The sequence below is a fragment of the Piliocolobus tephrosceles genome, chromosome 15 (genome assembly GCF_002776525.5).
Source record: "Piliocolobus tephrosceles isolate RC106 chromosome 15, ASM277652v3, whole genome shotgun sequence".
NCBI classification, from domain to species: domain Eukaryota; kingdom Metazoa; phylum Chordata; class Mammalia; order Primates; family Cercopithecidae; genus Piliocolobus; species Piliocolobus tephrosceles.
Window position 1 is genome coordinate 47,391,449 of NC_045448.1, and position 17,585 is coordinate 47,409,033.

At 39.3% G+C, this 17,585-nt stretch overlaps 1 protein-coding gene across 1 annotated transcript; it reads right to left on the reverse strand.

The window, feature by feature from the left end:
• Window positions 1-2,263: 2,263 nt before the first annotated feature.
• Window positions 2,264-17,209, reverse strand: CALM2 (calmodulin 2). Its single transcript, XM_023223843.3, has 6 exons — window positions 17,054-17,209; window positions 11,384-11,414; window positions 4,609-4,752; window positions 4,418-4,524; window positions 3,885-4,020; window positions 2,264-2,977 (listed from the first exon to the last, which is right to left on the reverse strand). Exons 1-6 carry the CDS (start codon window positions 17,054-17,056, stop codon window positions 2,949-2,951), a joined length of 450 nt encoding a protein of 149 aa, XP_023079611.1. The 5' UTR covers window positions 17,057-17,209; the 3' UTR covers window positions 2,264-2,948.
• Window positions 17,210-17,585: the final 376 nt, after the last annotated feature.

Below are 17,585 nucleotides of genomic sequence, written 5' to 3' on the forward strand. Positions count from 1 at the left end.
CAGAAAGGGGGAGAGACATTTCTCTTGAGAATACAAACCTGTAAGAGCTCAACAGTGCCTGTTATGTATCAGATCTTTAAAATTGTTGCCGTCTTCTAAAAATTTGAGGAAAATACATTACACCAAGGGTGATATTTAACTACAATAGTGATGGTTTATTGGGAGAATCATCTAAAAGCAAACATGCCAGACAGTATTATGGTTGGTACAATTAGCACAATCCTATTAAAATAACACTAATAGTATGGTTAAACTTGAAGGTGGGGCTGGGCGCAGTGGCTCACACCTGTAATCCCAGCACTTTGGGAGGCCAAGGTGGGCGGATCACAAGGTCAGGAGTTCAAGACCAGCCTGGCCAACATAGTAAAACCCCGTCTCTTCTAAAAATACAAAAAATTAACCGAGTGTACTGGCGGGCGCCTGTAATCCCAGCTACTCGGGAGGCTGATGCAGAACTGCTTGAACCCGGGAGGAGGAAGCTGCAGTGAGCTGAGATTGTGCCACTGCACTCCAGCCCAGACAACAGTGCGAGAGTCCATCTCCAAAAAAAAAAAAAAAAAAAAAAAAATTGAAGGTGATATCACAGTCCTGGATTACAATAGGATTATGTTGTAGGAAGCACTGGAACTGAGATTTGAACCCAGCTCATTATGACCACAACTAAATTATACAATCATTCTACGCTTGTTTCCTGTAAAATCAAGATGCCAAGACTTCATAACTTTTGTAAATATTTCAACAATATGTGACCAATTATGACATACAAGAGTGCAAAAAATGTTTCACCTACCTTTGTTGTCCTTGTTATATATACCTTGATATCAATTTACATAAACCTCATTGTTGATACTGGAAAAACACCAATTGACTGCCCAAGTCCCTCGTTTTTCAGGGTCATAACTGGTTTAATAGCATAATTAATGGAACACTTAACGCAAATGCCAAGGACAATGCTAAGTGCCTTTCATTATTTCACTTAACTTTTAAAAAAGCCCCACTCATAATCCCAGCACTTTGGATGAGGTGGGAGGATCACTTGAGCCCAGGAGTTCAAGACCAACCTGGGCAACATAATGAATCCCCGTCTCTACAAAAAAAACAAACCTTGTTTGGATTTCCTTTCGACAAAACTTACTACATCCAATTAAGGGGAGTAGAGTACACATCTAAAATCTTCCTGTTTAACTGATTACCTGAGTTTCATGTGATACCATTAGGACTGTCAGTGCCTGTTAACTTCCCTTGCTCTAAAACACACTAATAGTAAGTAGTATTAAAATAGTCAATGGGGCAGTAATCTGCCAAATAATGAATTACCCCTGGGAAATTAAAGACCTTGTGGCTATAATAACCAGGTAACAATTACACTCAATGTTTTAATCTTGGCTCTGGTTTGCTATGGAATCTTTCATTAAGCATTTAAAAGGTAGTTTTAAAACTAAAAACCCTGATAACCACCTTTGGAGTAGCTCAGATTATAGAGAAAGCAATGATAGAGGCCAGCAAAAACTAAAACAGGTGTAGTCATTGCCAATTTACTACTAAAGACATCTTTTTTGTAAAATGCTGCAGATGGGCAAGCTGAAAATTCTCATCTTACAGAATTAAAAAGCATAATGAATAAAATATTAGCTAATAGAAGTAAAAACTATAAGGATGCTCACCCCAACTAGATTTGGTGTTTTTTTTTTTAAACATGCAAACATTTAAAACATCATTGCACAGCTTAAGTCAACGTGGACAAATGCCAAAGTTGAAAAATATAAAGGTAAGAAACAGTAAATACCTTCTTTATGCCAATTCCCATGCTAGGTACACTTAAGTTTTTGAGTCTTTCATTTGAGCCTTTTGAAGTTGTCAAACACAATCTGGATAAAGAAACAAAACAAAAAACTTGCCCCTCTTTTCCCGTGACTGCCACCATCTTGTTCTGTGGGCACAGAGGGGACCCACAGGTATTGTGGGCCTAACACAGTAGCACAATATGACAGGCATGGTGGTGGAGGAATGGGCGTGCATGATGACGGCCCCTAAAAAGTGACCACACTAAGCCAGCCCCACAGATTCCCATCTTTTCGGTCTTCCTCCTCCATCTCTCCTTAGTTATGCCCCTTATTTTGTTCCTCTTATTTTCTGTGCTACCCTCCCTCTTTTCTCACTTTTCCAATCCTTTTCTCCTTCCTTTCCCACCTTCACTATTTCTGCCACCCATCTCCATACACTTCCCCACACGAGAAAAAATTATCTAGATTATACCAAGGAGAAACCAATGCCATATTTTATTTTCAAAATTATTAGACTTTAACAGTTAAATGACTCAGATGTAGAGCAACCATTGGGTAAATTGTAATTTTTTTTATTGGAAAACAAATATACAACTTGGAATGGATTTTGAGGCAAATTGTGCCATAAGCAGATTTTAAGTGGCTAAACAAAGTTTAAAAAGCAAGTAACAATAAAAGAAAATGTTTCTGGTACAGGACCAGCAGTACAAAAAAATAGTGTACGAGTACCTGGATAATACACCCGTTTTGCAATAGTGCAACTTTTAAGTACATATTGTTGACTGTCCTTAGTCCACGCAGAGTTACAACTCCACACTTCAACAACAACATGCTGACAGTTCCTAAAGAAAACTACTTTAAAAAAGGCATAACCCAGATGTTCCCTCATTTGACCAACTCCATCTAACTTCAGATGTGCAGAAGGGCTTAGATATATCCAGAGTAAGCCACATGCAACATGTTACTTGTTCAATTTTCTAAAATAAGGTTTCAGGACAATGACAGTAAGATAAGGGAAGAAAACATGGAGGAATGAAGTCCTAATTACTATACATGCATATTTTTTTGACAGTAGGGAGAAATCTTTTACAGATAAGTTACAAACAAAGAAAAGGCAAATAAACAATTTTGTACAAGAAATTTAACACATTCTGTACAAGGTCTTCACTTTGCTGTCATCATTTGTACAAACTCTGAAAAAGAAGAAGTACACAAAAAAATTGAGTCAATAGCAAAAGACAAAAAAAAAAAAATCACATTTACTCAATCACTGAGTATACTCTTTCCATTCCTGTCTTTCCTCAGAATTACCATTAAGTAAAGAGGGAAGCGAGTTTATTCCCCAGGCTGGAACTTCATTAACTGTAACTATTCAGGATTATTAGTAAGAGCCAAATTAATGCTTTAGATAAGCTAATATAAAAAGAGCATTCTTGGCTCTTAGTTTAGACTTGAATTTTAAGTCTGCTGGAATACAAGACAATAATGTAAATTCAGTGCTATGAGCTAGATTTAATTTTTATAACATTAAGTTTTATGCTCTTTTCTAAGCAGTTACATCATGAAAAAAATACAAAGTTTTACTGAAAATCCTTCAATTTCTATTTGCCTTGCTTCATGATATGGCCATCTCAAAGTTAATACATCCGATACTTCTGAAGCATATGTAAACTTCAGTTTCAGACTAAAGCCAATTAAAGAAAAAAGAAAATACAGTGCGGGGAAAGAAAGTCACATTAATTTCATTTTAGGAAATTCAGAATCTAAGTTTGCTTTCCACATTGTTCCACAATCCGACACAAACACTGTACAGTGCTTCTCAAACTTTACATATGAATCAACCAAGAATCTGGTTAAAATGCTGATTCCAGGTGTAGGGGTAGAACCTGATAGTAAATATTTGTAAATTAAGTTCTCAGGTCAGACCAATGTTGCCTAGTCTGAAGACAACACTCTGAATTTTAAAAAGGTTAAATATAAGTAGCTGTTTTAGCATCCTAATTTGGGGGGAAGGGTCACTAACTTTGATAGTTACCTAACAAGCACCTCTTATCTTAAAAATCAAAGTAAAGAACAAGGTGGTGAGATTGAAAGATTTACCTTCATAGTTTACTTGACCATCACCATCAATATCTGCTTCCCTGATCATTTCATCAACTTCTTCATCTGTTAACTTCTCTCCAAGGTTTGTCATCACATGGCGAAGTTCTGCAGCACTAATATAGCCATTGCCATCCTAGCAAAAAATTTAGTATAGTTTCTGAGTAAAATTACAGACTTGAGAGTTGGAATGGAAATTTATTAAGTTTACTACTGAATTTTGCATTGGGGGAAAAATATACTTTAGAAATGCATACAAATCTACACACACAGTTGACCTACAAATGTCATTAAGAGCCAAGCAAAATGTCCTATATTGAAATCACTATTTCCTGAGTCCCAAAGTCAAGTGACACCTCCTTTGACAAGATTAATGCAATACATATATTAGAAAATCTATACAGAATTCTTAAAAGGCTTTTGCTTGATAATTAAAATATGTTGGTAAATCATCAAAAAAAAAAAAAAGTCTTCATAATGAGTCCTGATATCTTTTCATCCTCAAAATTTAACGTATCCAGTCCTTGACCTACCTTATCAAACACACGGAATGCTTCTCTAATTTCTTCTTCACTGTCTGTGTCTTTCATTTTTCTTGCCATCATTGTCAGAAATTCAGGGAAGTCAATTGTGCCATTACCTGAAATGGTTTAGTTGAAACATCAAACAGAATTCTAAATATCATTTCTTCAACCCCTCCCACCCCCAAAAATTAAAGACTTACCATCAGCATCTACTTCATTAATCATGTCCTGTAACTCTGCTTCTGTGGGATTCTGCCCAAGAGACCTCATTACAGTTCCCAATTCCTTTGTTGTTATAGTTCCATCACCATCTTTGTCAAATAGTGAAAAAGCTTCTTTGAATTCTGTTTGAAAGAAAGACCACAAACCAAATACACAGATTAGCAATAAAATGTAACCTAAATGAAAAATATTAACTCTTAAAGCCTACTCAGTGGTGGGATCGTGCCAGTGAACAGCCACTGCACTTCAGCCTGGCCAAACTGAAAGACCCCATGTCTTAGAAAAACCCAAAAAACTTTTAAAGGAAAAATACCAGTGGAGGTAGCATCTGAAATGTGACTTTGATTCCTAAAGATTACCTAATCTTTATGATACCTTATGATAATATTTCAAATATATCTTTGGCCAATCATACGACTGTACTTTTATGCTGATCTAAGTAAAATTATCCTAGGGTTTACAGAGGAAAAGAACCAAATCCCCAAATGACTGGCTCCTCTATTTGTCATTGAAGCTGCTCTGCGGAACATAATTCAAAATTACAGACCTAACCTAACAAAAATAAGACTACTGGTACCCAAATATGTATTTCTACAGAGTAAATAGACTGTTTCTGTATACTGTGTTTAGTTAGAGTCAGCCACTAAGTCTAAATCAATCACCTACTAAATTGAAACAGGCTACTTTCCCTTTCTAGTAAGGCAGGAGAAGGGACTATATAAACAGTCTATAACAATGGGCGATCAAGATATCAATGTCCAGTATTAGCTAAATGTATGTCACTGAGAACAAAGATCATTTTGAGCTTTCTTTGGAATATTAAAACCCCAACCTTATACAGTGAAACAGATTATTCCTTAAGATCTTGTTGAGATAGTATGTTCCTTTTTGTTGTTTTTTGTTTTTTTTTTGTTTTTTTTTGAGACGGAGTTTCGCTCTTGTTGCTCAAGCTGGACTGCAATGGTGCAATCTCGGCCCACCACAACCTCTTCCTCCCAGGATCAAGCAATTCTCCTGCCTCAGTCTCCCAAATAGCTGGGATTACAGGCATGCACCACCACGCCCAGCTAATTTTGTATTTTTAGCAGAGACTGGGTTTCTCCATGTTGGTCAGGCTGGTCTCAAACTCCCGACCTCAGGTGATCCACCCGAAGCCTCAGCCTTCCAAAGTGCTGGGATTACAGGGCATGAGCCACTGTGCCCAGCTATATGTTCCTTCTAGTACATCACTACATTACATGGTAACCTGCTAGTGCAACACTCCAGAATACCTGGCTTCATTCACCATTTACAGATTAACAGGCCAGGTGCAGGGGCTCACACCTGTAATCCTAGCACTTGTGGGAGGCCGAGGTGGGTGGACTGCTTGTGCTCAGGAGTTTGAGACCAGCCTGAGCCAACACGGTGAAACCCCATCTCTACTAAAACAAACACACACACAATTAGCTGGGTGTGGCGGCTGCACCTGTAGTCCCAGCTACTTGGGAGGCTGCAGCAGAATTGCTTGAACCCAAGAGGTAGAGGCTGCAGTGAGCAGAGATCTCGCCACTGCACTCCAGGTTGGGCAACAGAGCGAGACTCATCTCAAAAAAAAAAAAAAAAAAAAAAAGAAGGGAAGAAACTAAAACAGACTAACTTTGATACTGCAAAGTTATACCAATGAGTAAATAATACAGCTAGTATTTTCCAAGTAAGTCGTTTTCCAGAGGATATTAGACCCTATCAACAAACGAATACAAAAAGTTTCCAAGTTCATGGGGCCATTAAGCTTTCCCAACATAGCCATACGTTTGAAAATGTATATGTGACACATGTTTAAGAAATGGTGTACCTTCTTTTCAGTCTAAGGCCAATTTATTCTCTGCCTGTTTATCCCTACTCCAATTCGCATACACCTTCCAGTTTCATTCCATATGACCTCTTCTGTGGACTCAACTATTCTTCCACTCATTTGCCCATTACCACATAAATATCTTCACATCGCTTAGCATAAAACAAAACTGAAACCTTAGTTATATTTTAAGTGTTTGCCCTTATCCCTCCCCAAATTTTGGAAGGCACTACTACTCATACCAGTTTCCTCTCTCCTAACAATCCACTATTTTAAAATGACATACAGCTCCAACTCATCACCTGAAAATGCTGAGTTTACCAATGACCACTGGTCAGTCACCCAATCTATCAAGTATGTTTCAGTGTGAAGCCATACGGCATAAAAACTAAAATGAGACTTTGTAACTTGACTACTGGGTTAGAATTTCCTAGCCCTGTTCCTTCTTCTGGCAATGCAATCTGGACAAGTTACTAAACCTTTTCTGCCTCAGCTTCCTCATTTCTGTGAAATGGCATTAATGTGCCCAGTATGTGCAGCAACACAGTATACCACGCCCACAAGGGGTGTTCACCTGGTCATCCCTCATAAAAAAATTAGTATGTGTAAAACACGTACAACTATGTCCAACAAACAAATACTTAATAAATGTCAAGATAAAGATGATCTCATTTTCTTGCAGCATCCAAAACTGTATGGAAAACCTCTCAAAACTTCTCTTAGCCTTCAAAACAGTACTTTGATTTTCCTCCTACCACATACTGCCAAAGGCTCTTCCTCCTGTTTCTTATGTCTAGATGTGACCAATTTTATCCTTTTTTTTGCACTCCTGGGCCATTTCATCTATACTCACTTACGACGAAGGTATCTTTAGTCTACTCATCTTGCTCAATAAGTATCTTTATTTCTGGCTGTCTACAGGATATATCTCCCCTGGCTGATCACAAGCAAAACATATGAAGATGAATTCTATACTCAAAGCAACCCTAAAGATACTAGCAAATGCCCAAGAGCCACTTTTAACTCTTTCCATCTGAAATCTGCCAACAAGTCTCGAATTCTACCATTTAAATACTGCCTAATTTTTCCTCCACCTCTACAATCAGTATTTTGGTTCAAGGCTCCATCATCCTTTGCTGGGGCTACTACAATTGCCTCCTAACTGCATTCTTTCTTATTTAAATATTACTGGTTTGTAGAGGAACTCATCTAATACCTATCAGAAAGTTCGTACCACACTAACTGATTTTATGCAAATAGTATACAGCGCTAACCTAGATCAACCTAATGACAAAAATAGATCAAGGAGTCTCCACCTACAAATAGCACAATTGATAAAGACATTCCAATTTTACTGTTTTTAAACAGAATGTAGAAATATCTAGAAATACATATATCAGCATTCAGACACATTGCACCTTTCACCTAATATAGGTTACAAGAAAATTAAAGGACCGTGAGGTATGTATTTGTTTATATTACATTCTCTACTATGGGTATCTTTTAACACCACCATTAGGTGCATAAATTCCCCATGTTTAATTAGCAGTAGTCACCTTTCTATTATACGATTTAACAAAAAGCTGAATACTGGAAGATGCATAGTGTAAGATTATCTATGTATAACTTTCTAGAAATTTAAAAATCTAATAGCACTTAAAATGTTTGCTAGAATAAGTAAAATGCAGAAAAGAAAACCGTATCTATGCTAATACTATTTGTTATTCATTCAAGAAAGGAACAAATAACATTTCTTTTAAAGGTCAAGGTTTATTCCAAATTTCTACTTGTATTTTATACTCAAGAGTAAAAAATGCCTGTAAAACCTCAAAATAATAAACCCCAAAGTAAAATTTTAATTCACCTGCCTTTACAATTTACCTGTACTTCAAAACTAGCATAATCTTTATGTACAGAAGCATATAATTCTAAAGAGTAACTCCCAGGAATGACTTGAAATATAAATCCAAGAGTCAAAACCTAAACATACAATAAAGAGAACAGGTCCCGAATGCCACAGAATAGCTATCTTCTACATAATTGATAGGTATAAGGAACCTATCAAAATCCATTTTAGCTATGATCAAATTGAAATTTTCAGAAAAATCTATTACTCAAGTTTTATTTGTTCATTAGCAACCCCAGGGCCCTTCCCTAATTAGTTTATTACCTAAACATACAATTTTATTAAAATAACATGTTTTTAAAATTTTATTAAAATAGGTTATCTCAAGACAATTACAAATCAAGTGACTGTTTATTAACTTATATTTCTTCACAAAATTCTAAACTTAATAATCCCTTAAAGATCATGTATTGGAACTCTTTTGGCACTTCATGCAATTGTTGCTATACATTGAGTAACATTAATATTTTTGTCAAACAAATTTGGACCTTGAAAATTTAATGAAAGTTTAGGTACAGATTTCTTAAGGAAAAATTACTGTACATTTTTCCTATCAGTCTTCCAAAAGTCAAACACCAACAACTAATGACATCATGGCAGAGTTATCAGTAAAATGAACTTGTTAGTGAAGTCATACTAGACGGAGGTTGCGCCACTGCACTCCAGCCTAGGCAACAAGAGTGAAACTGTCTCAAAAAAAAAAAAATTAAAAAATAAAAATGCTGCCGGGCGTGGTGGCTCACGCCTGTAATCCCAGCACTTTGGGAGGCTGAGGCGGGCGGATCACGAGGTCAAGAGATCGAGACCATCGTCTCTACTAAAAATACAAAAAATTAGCCAGGCAAGGTGGCGGGCACCTGTAGTCCCAGCTGCTCAGGAGGCTGAGGCAGGAGAATGGCGTGAACCCAGGAGGCGGAGCTTGCAGTGAGCCGAGATCGCGCCACTGCACTCCAACCTGGGCGACAGAGCGAGACTCTGTCTCAAAAAAATAAATAAATAAATAAAAAATAAAAATGCTATCATTCTCATATTCAATAGACAGAAACTTTTTTTTTGAGACGAAGTCTCGCTTTGTCGCCCAGGCCGGAGTGCGGGGCACGATCTCACCTCACTGCAACCTCTGCCTCCCAGGTTCAAGTGATTCTCCTGCCTCAGGCTCCTGAGTAGCTGGGATTCCAGGAGCACAGCACCATGCCTGGCTAATTTTTATATTTTTAGGAGAGACGGGGCTTCGCCACGTTGCCCAGGCTGGTCACGAACTCCTGACCTCAAGTGATCCGCCTCGGCCTCCCAAAGTGCTGGAATTACAGGCGTGAGCCACTGCGCCCAGCCAACAAACTTTTTTTTAAAACAGTTGTGTGTTTAGGAGAGCAGAAATGACCATCAACTATGCAATAGATACACTGATTAATACATTTTCTACCCTAAAGTGAACATGTTGTACTGTGTACAGTACGTGCCACTACCTGACTGGGAATATTGAGAAATGAAAGGCAGGTGTATTAGAGAAGGTCAGAGTTTAAGACTGAAAACATTAGATAGCCTAAGATAGTTTGCAAAGGAGACAGCATATTTATAAAAAAAATACTTCAGAAAAACATTTTGATGATACATTTACTTTGTAGAGATGGGGTCTCACTATGTTGCCCAGGCTGGTCTCAAACTCCTGGGCTCAAGTGAACCTGCTGTCTCAGCCTCCCAAAGTGGTAAGATTACCAGCCATCAGGCGCAGTCTGTTTTTTTTTTTGAGGAGACATGAGATCAAATCGGTGATACCTTTAAAACAGTGTAACTAAACAAAAAAAGTTATTCCCAAAACTGTTTGCTTTTTGTTGATAACATTCAATACATGTAATTTACCAACCTCAGAAAGTAAACACTAAGTCAAATTACACAATAAATAAAAATAAAACCTGCTTAAATTTGTCTTTAATACTAATAGCTTTCTACCTACAGTCCTATCAAATAGTATTTGTGATGAATATTTAAGGTGACTAGTGTAATTCTGGTATTCCCCAAATTTCTATATGCTTATGGAAGTGGGGAGCTTGCTTTAAATGGGCTATATAGTTCCAATTGGGCTTCTCACAGTTTTCTCCAGCATTAGAAAAAGTGCTCAAGTGCTTTTGAGCTCTTATCAAACCCTTCCTGGTTACTGTTAAAACTGTGGCAGATAAACTGCTTGGTGTTCATGCTAATAAAAGTCTCTAATGAAAACAAAGGAATAGTTTGCAAAGCATTTCAACACTACAATTTAAAAAAAAAAAAAACAACTCCAGCAAGGGGGGAAAAGTTTCCCCAACATTGACATTAACCAGCCATCTCAAAGTATAAGGATAAATCAAAAGTATAAATGTTCTATGGCATGGCATAAAGAGAACATGACATCAGGTTTTATGTAATAATTTTGCATACTTCCATAGCAAACTAAAGGGGACAAATTTAAGCAGCTTCATTTCAACAGCTGTCACTGCTTTTAAAAGAAAAATCCATATTGCTACAGTGACATTTATAAAATAGAATGCCAACTTCTTAAATTTTTTCACTTGAGAAATGATTATTCCGATTGATTATATATGCACTTCTTAGGTTAAAATATTAGCTAATTTTAACAAGGGTAAATTCAATGTTCCTTTTTTGATTCTCCATTTCAAGCTGCCTTAGTTACTTCTTAGCCCTCTTTTCTTGTGGAGACTGATTTGAAGTTAGAGTGTTAGCTAGACCAGAACTCCTGAATACTAAGGTAGTCTTCAGAAAACAAAACAAAGACCACCACTATACCACCAGGCTCCAAAGTATATCCACGCAGACTAAAATACATGTCTTTAATTACAATTAGCCCTGCATATCTTCCACTTGCCAAAGCAGTTTGAATTACTGTATTGTATTATACCCTTATGTTAATATACATGACATATACCAAGTCAATTATTTCACACAAGTCTCTTATTCTGACGTTGGCTATTCAATTAATAGTAACAATCTAATGGGTACAATCTAGCTGAGTATTTCTCACCTGCAATCTGCTCTTCGGTCAGTTGGTCAGCCTACAAAGAGATCGAAGAGATAGGTTAGTGACTTGAGTATGTAGATTAGCATTTACTGTTTCATTTAGTTCCAGCAACAAACACATCTGGGTAGAAAAGGCACACATCTGGTTTTCTTATCTTCAAAGCTAAGCTGTCTTAACTCCAAGTTTAAGATATACAAATACTTCAGAATATTTTTGAAAGTATAATTTAGAATCCAATAGAAACATTGCTTCCTTTTTCAACGTTAGAATAGCTAAACTTAAGCTCACTTCTATGCCAGATATAAATCACCAGAAATTCCCACTGAATCAAAATGCTTCAGGATCACAAAATGAAAATTACTCCCACAAATGGTTAAACACATCGTTTTGAAATTAAAGTGATCTAAAAAAAAAAAAAAAAGGCACAACAAGCTTTTATTCCTTCTCACCCAGCAGACAAAATGCAAAGAATCCAGAGCTCCAAACTATAATATTTACCAAATGTTTAAAAGTTCAGCCATCCATTTTCTCTTGGTTTTTAAAATCCCAAAGTAAGCCTAAGGCTTGTGATGTTTTTTAATAGCACTTGGTTTTCTTCAGAAAATATTTTCTGCCATTTGCTAAAACCCATTATAAATTTTGACCTTATTCAATCTTAATAATAACCTTATAATCTTATTATCCCCTATCTTACAGATAAGGAATAAGGCTAGGGTTAAGTGGGAGTGGGGTAGGCAAAATTAGTAGAACCAAGATAAAGCACTAAGGTGTCAGACATACCCAGTAACTTTTAGCTTTTAATTCAGAGCACCATAATATATAAAGATGATTGCAAAATATCCATACTCCTTGTTGTATTCTTTGAACATACACTTTCTTTCACTGTTTATTAGTATATACATCCATGAAGCAACTCCTTATGGGGTATTGAGAAGCACAGCCAAGAAATAGCTTCCTATCTAAAATCCCACGAACACAGGAGTATACAATGATTAATCCATTCATTTATTTGTAGGAAAAGAAAAACAAACGTTGCCTGGCTTTATTCTTTTTAAATGAACACATCCCTGGGAAAAGTAACACCTTAATGTGGAATGGCTTCACATTTTCTCTAGGGTACAGCATGAGAAAATTCAAGAAGGAATCCAGAAGGTACTTTATTTTCCCTGCTCAGCAATTTTTATTTGACCACGATGTAAATCAAATTCATTTAAAAAAAAAAAAAAGCTGGTAACTTAAAATTGAAGAGCCAATAATTAAGTTCAAATACAGAGTTTGTAAAATAAAAAAATGTATCCACTTTTATCCCTAAAGTCCAAATCCTCCACCAACAAATATTTGGTGTGAAGTCAGTCACAGATTGTTTACCCAAGGAATAAGGTTTAAAATCCAGTAAATCTACTGAATTATTTACTTTGTTATAATAGAAGCTACGTTACTTCAGTTTATTGCATTTTGCAGGACTTCCATCATTTCTGAAAGGAAGGGCAACCTGGCATGCATGGCGTGGGGGGGGGACGGACACATCAAGTTCTGAGTTACAGGCTAGTATCCCAGCTCTGCCATTTAACAGCTGTGTGACCTTGGACGTCGTACTCAACCTCTCAGTCAACTTCATTTGTAACACAAGAATAACAATACTTACCTTGCAGGGTTGTTGTGCAAAGTGAGATGCTATGTACAAAGCTAACCTAAAGAGTTAAATGGTAACCATTATTTTATATAAATTAACTAAACAAAGAACCTACAATGTTAAATATCAACCTGACTAGCTCAATTTCCACACAGAATGTAGACATGCATGGCATTTATTAAGCCATCTATTCAATGTTAACTTTGTTTAAGCTGAGAAAATTTATGCAAACTAAATCCACAAGGTGCAACCCAGGGACAAATGCATCAGGTGACATCACTTCAAAACTTAAAGTTGAGCTAAGTGTGTGGCAGATACTGTAACCTGTGTGAGAGTTGAAGGATCCGGTACTCTGTACAGGAAGGGAAACAGGTTTGTTCTGTCTACATGGTGGGGGTGGGGCAGGGGGGAATGGGATTTTGGGAAGGCTACTGTATATGAAACATGAGCGGCCTTAGGAAGAAAGGAGGATGTTAGCAAAAGGAACCACTGTCCAATTTTGCTTGGAAAGTCAAAATTTAGAGACGTCATACCATCTTATCTAACTCCCTACCTCCAAGCAAATGCAATCTTGGAAGAGATCACAAAAATCAGCTTCAAGGAATGAACTAAGCACCCAAGAGACTAAATTACTCACATAACCTGAAAGCTCTCAATTTTGCTTGGAAGGTTGACAAGCTTTTTGTATTTACTACTTATCCAGAGTTCAGGTTTTAGAATAAACTTTTACCAGCAATATCCAGAATAAAGCCTACTATAAATCAAGGAGACTTCCTAGCACTAACTTTCCCAACTGCTACAAAGGCGAATAAATTTGGTTCTTCCCTCTGTTTTCATGGAGTGCCATTTTCTTAGAAGAACCAGAAGAATTCTACTTTTGGGAAAACTCAAGTTCATTAACATGTATGTTTATCTCAGTAAAGTGAATAATAATTCACTAGAGATGACTTGTTCTTACTCCCTTATTTCTGTAGCTATTGATATAATTATTCCCACTGCTCTTGCCACTCCAGAGAAAGTTCTAGGCATTAGTATATACTCAGGTTTCTCCCTAGACCTCCTGTATTAGAAAGTTCATTTTGGAGAACCATAGGTGATCTGTCAACACAAAGAAGCACAAACCTGTATTACATTAGCGACCTGAAGTGAATACATTAAGTACCTATCAAACATTTCCTACATGCCATTCAAAAGTACGCATGAATACTGTAGGAGTTTATCTAGTGAAAGGTGGTTAAAAAAAAAACAAAACAAAACTCAAGTTCTTATCTGAATAAATGTGTGAGCCCATAGGCTTGAAATGGAACACGAACTGCTATCCTTCATCCATTCCTGTCTGTTCATTCCCATCAGGTGCTACTTTGATACAACAAAGGATTCCTATGTGAAGTTTTTTCTACAATTAACGGAAGCCAGGATATTTGTTTTACCTATATCAAAAGCAATCTAAATTATTTCGTTAGGGTAAAAAGACAGCTGATTTTGAAGAAGAGTACTTACATAGCATCTCTCACCAAAAGATCACTGGAACAAAATGGCTTCATAAAAATTAGGGCTATTACTAAAGGCCTAAATTCTAGCTGAAGCTAGAGCTTTCTATATTTTAAAAGAGCCAACTCCTTTGATCTTCTAAGCCTAACAGAAACAGGCCTTGGCACTTATCGGAATAATTATTTAGAGTCAAGTGACAAAAATTTTCTACCTTTTTACATCTTTTACTTACCTAATCACCCTGGCCTCAAAGTCCTCTTGAAGCAATTCCGTTTTCACTGAGCATATGTTGACTACATGTAAACTCAAGAGTTACATGAGCAATCTTACTTAACTTCCATATAAAATTTTTTACACTTTAACTTGGGGTCCTAATTTTTTTATTTTTTGAGAGACAGGGTCTCACTCTGTTGCCCAGGGAGTGCACTGGTGTGATCATACCTCACTACAGTCTCCAACTCCCGGGCCCAAGATGATCCTCCTGCCTCAGCCCATTGAGTAGCCAGGACTACACGCACAGGCCACTATGCCCGGCTACTTTTTTTTTAAATTGAAGTCCTAATTTAAAATCTCAGTCCTCAATTATGAAGTTATCTGAGGGCAATTTTCAAATTTACTAATGGTATCTCTCAATCTGTATTGTTTTTTTCGACTTTGTCTCTTCTAGTAAGAGCTGCCAATTTAACTGAAAACCCCCAAAGCACCAGTGATGCAAACAGTAACTACAAAAGCTTAACACTGGGCAACGGACCACAAAAGTGTGGATACCAACTCCACCAAGGAAAATCTATTCGAATTACTAATTATCAAAACTGATTAAAGAAAACTTTACCCTTCATTTATTTTAAAAAATAGCTTACTCCACAACTTGTAATGTTTATTACATATGCCTATAACTACATCTTAAAGAAAGCAAATGTAACCAGCACATTCAAATTCAGAATATTTAAAATATCAAGATAAAGCGAATCTATCAAACTTCAATGAACGCTAGTTTTATTTAAGGTGAACTCCTCTCCCCACACCCATACATACAGGCTGGAGGTTTCAGTTGGCAAGGATCCCCAACTCCTGTTTAAGATGTCACCTTGCCTCCTGGACACACCCATCGCTGTAACCACTTGGCAGAAGGAACCACAAAGTAAGTATCGCAGATGACCGCCCTCATTAGGGTTTTTTTTTTTTTTTTTTTTTTTTTTTTCAGGAAAGAACATGATCTCCAGTCTGAGGTGACCGGAAAATGCTTTAAAAAAATTCCCTGCTCCTCCCCCCGCAAACACTCTTTCATCACAGTATTCGACAGACAGACATCATACAAATGAAGTGAACGTTAAGACGACCTGGCAACTTCTACACGGAATTTAGGGGTCGTTTTCAAAGCAGCAGAAGGGGAGCAATGTTTTTATGTGGTCGTGGTTCTTTAACATTAGGACTGCACACTGTTTTCAAGAAAAGGATAGAGACAGGGGCTTTTCAAAGGCATCCGTCCAATTGTTTTTACAAGACCGACTTTCAGAAGGCAGTCACTCCGGAGCTTGCTTTCCTCAGGCAGTGAACAGGAAACGCCTTGTAGAACCCCAGCTGGAGCCGAACACTTTCCGTAACAGGATGTATATTGCGAAGATGCGCCCCTGACTTCAGGGGTAAAGCTAATTTCTTTCAACGACACTTTAAAAAGCAATTTTTTTAAAAAGCATCCGGCCTGCGTGGTGGAAGACGCCCCAGGGCCCAGATGGAGCATGAAGATTACGGTTGCCAGAAGCGGATGGGAAACCGTCGAGGCCCCCCTCCCTCTCCCATCCCGGCCAACGGCCCCGCAGCGCCGCGGGGATCTCCGCAGTCCTGCAGGTGCCAGCACAGCAGCTGGAGCCCGAGCGGGGCCGACCGGGGCGGCGGCTTCGGGTCCCACGCGGCGCTCGCCCGCCCCGCCCCCACCGGCCGCTCCCTGCGCTGCGCGGGCTCGGCCCACACAGCGCGCCGCCCGTCCGCCCGCCCGCGCGCCCCCTGGATCCCGGCACGCGGAGGACGCGGGCTAACTGCGGCGTCGGCGTTCGCCCCAGGGCCCCGCGCGCTCCTCCCGCCCCCTGGGCGCATGGCGGCCGCAAGCGGACAAAGGCGCTTCCTGGCGCCCGCACTAACCGTCCGTTGGGGAATTTGAATCCGGCCCCAGTTTGACCTTTCTAGACGCCCGACAGGAGGCTCTCTGCGCTCCCTCTCTCCCTTCCTTCACTTTCTCTCCTTCCCGTGCACTGGGCTGTCGCTCATCCCGGACCCATCCTTCTCCAGCCAAGCCCCCCGAGGAGCTTCACCACCTCAGGAACTGTGCGTCCGGCCCTCAACTCACTAGAGGAAGCCCCCCTGAGGAGAATGGGGGTGGGGGAGCACCTGCGACACAACCGTCGCGGGCATCCCTGGCCTCTTTCGCGCCATCCCTCTGGCAGAAACCACTCCTTGAAGGTGTAAGGGAGACGAGTTTCCTTTCTTTACTCAATTCGCTCCAGTTTCTCCCCTCCATAGGCCCAGCGCCGGCAGCTCAGCGATGCACTCACCATGCTGCAAGCGCTGCCGGTTTCCGAGAGGCGACCACACGACCAGTCAGCTCGCTCGCTCCACTCGGACTAATTCTCCTCCTCCGCCCCCAGCGCCTCATAAACACCTCCCTCCAACAGATCCCTCCGCCGCATCCAGATAACGGAACATCGCAAACGAGTCCCGGCCAACCCCCTCCCCTCAAACTTTTCGCGGGACCCCTTTCTTCACAGTTATTTGGTCGATGAGGCAAGAGATCAAGGAAAGTGGACGAACGGATGACGTAAGTGGGTTTCATTTCCCAGCGAGCCGTTAAAAGGCCGGTGGAGCGGCTCCTGAGGGGCGCTACTTTGCGGCGCGGAAGAGCATCGTGGCAGCGATGCGTATCTCGATAGTCGTTGAGCCGGCCTCTGATTGGCTGGTTGGTACCTGCAATGCGTCACTCGAGCTCGCAGCCGCCGCCGGGACGGTGCGGTTTCTGCCGTTGCTGCTCCGGCCGCGCTGTCCTGGCAACTGCGCCAGGCGAGAGAGTCGCTGGGTTTGCGCTTGGCT

Bases quoted from the DNA above. Each gene is read 5' to 3' on its own strand.
- CALM2 (XM_023223843.3), bottom strand. The intron at 4,021-4,417 runs GTAGGTCAAGGA...ATTTTTTGCTAG, and splicing joins CATTCCGTGTGTTTGATAAG to GATGGCAATGGCTATATTAG. The intron at 2,978-3,884 runs GTAAATCTTTCA...CTTCTTTTTCAG, and splicing joins TGGTCAAGTAAACTATGAAG to AGTTTGTACAAATGATGACA.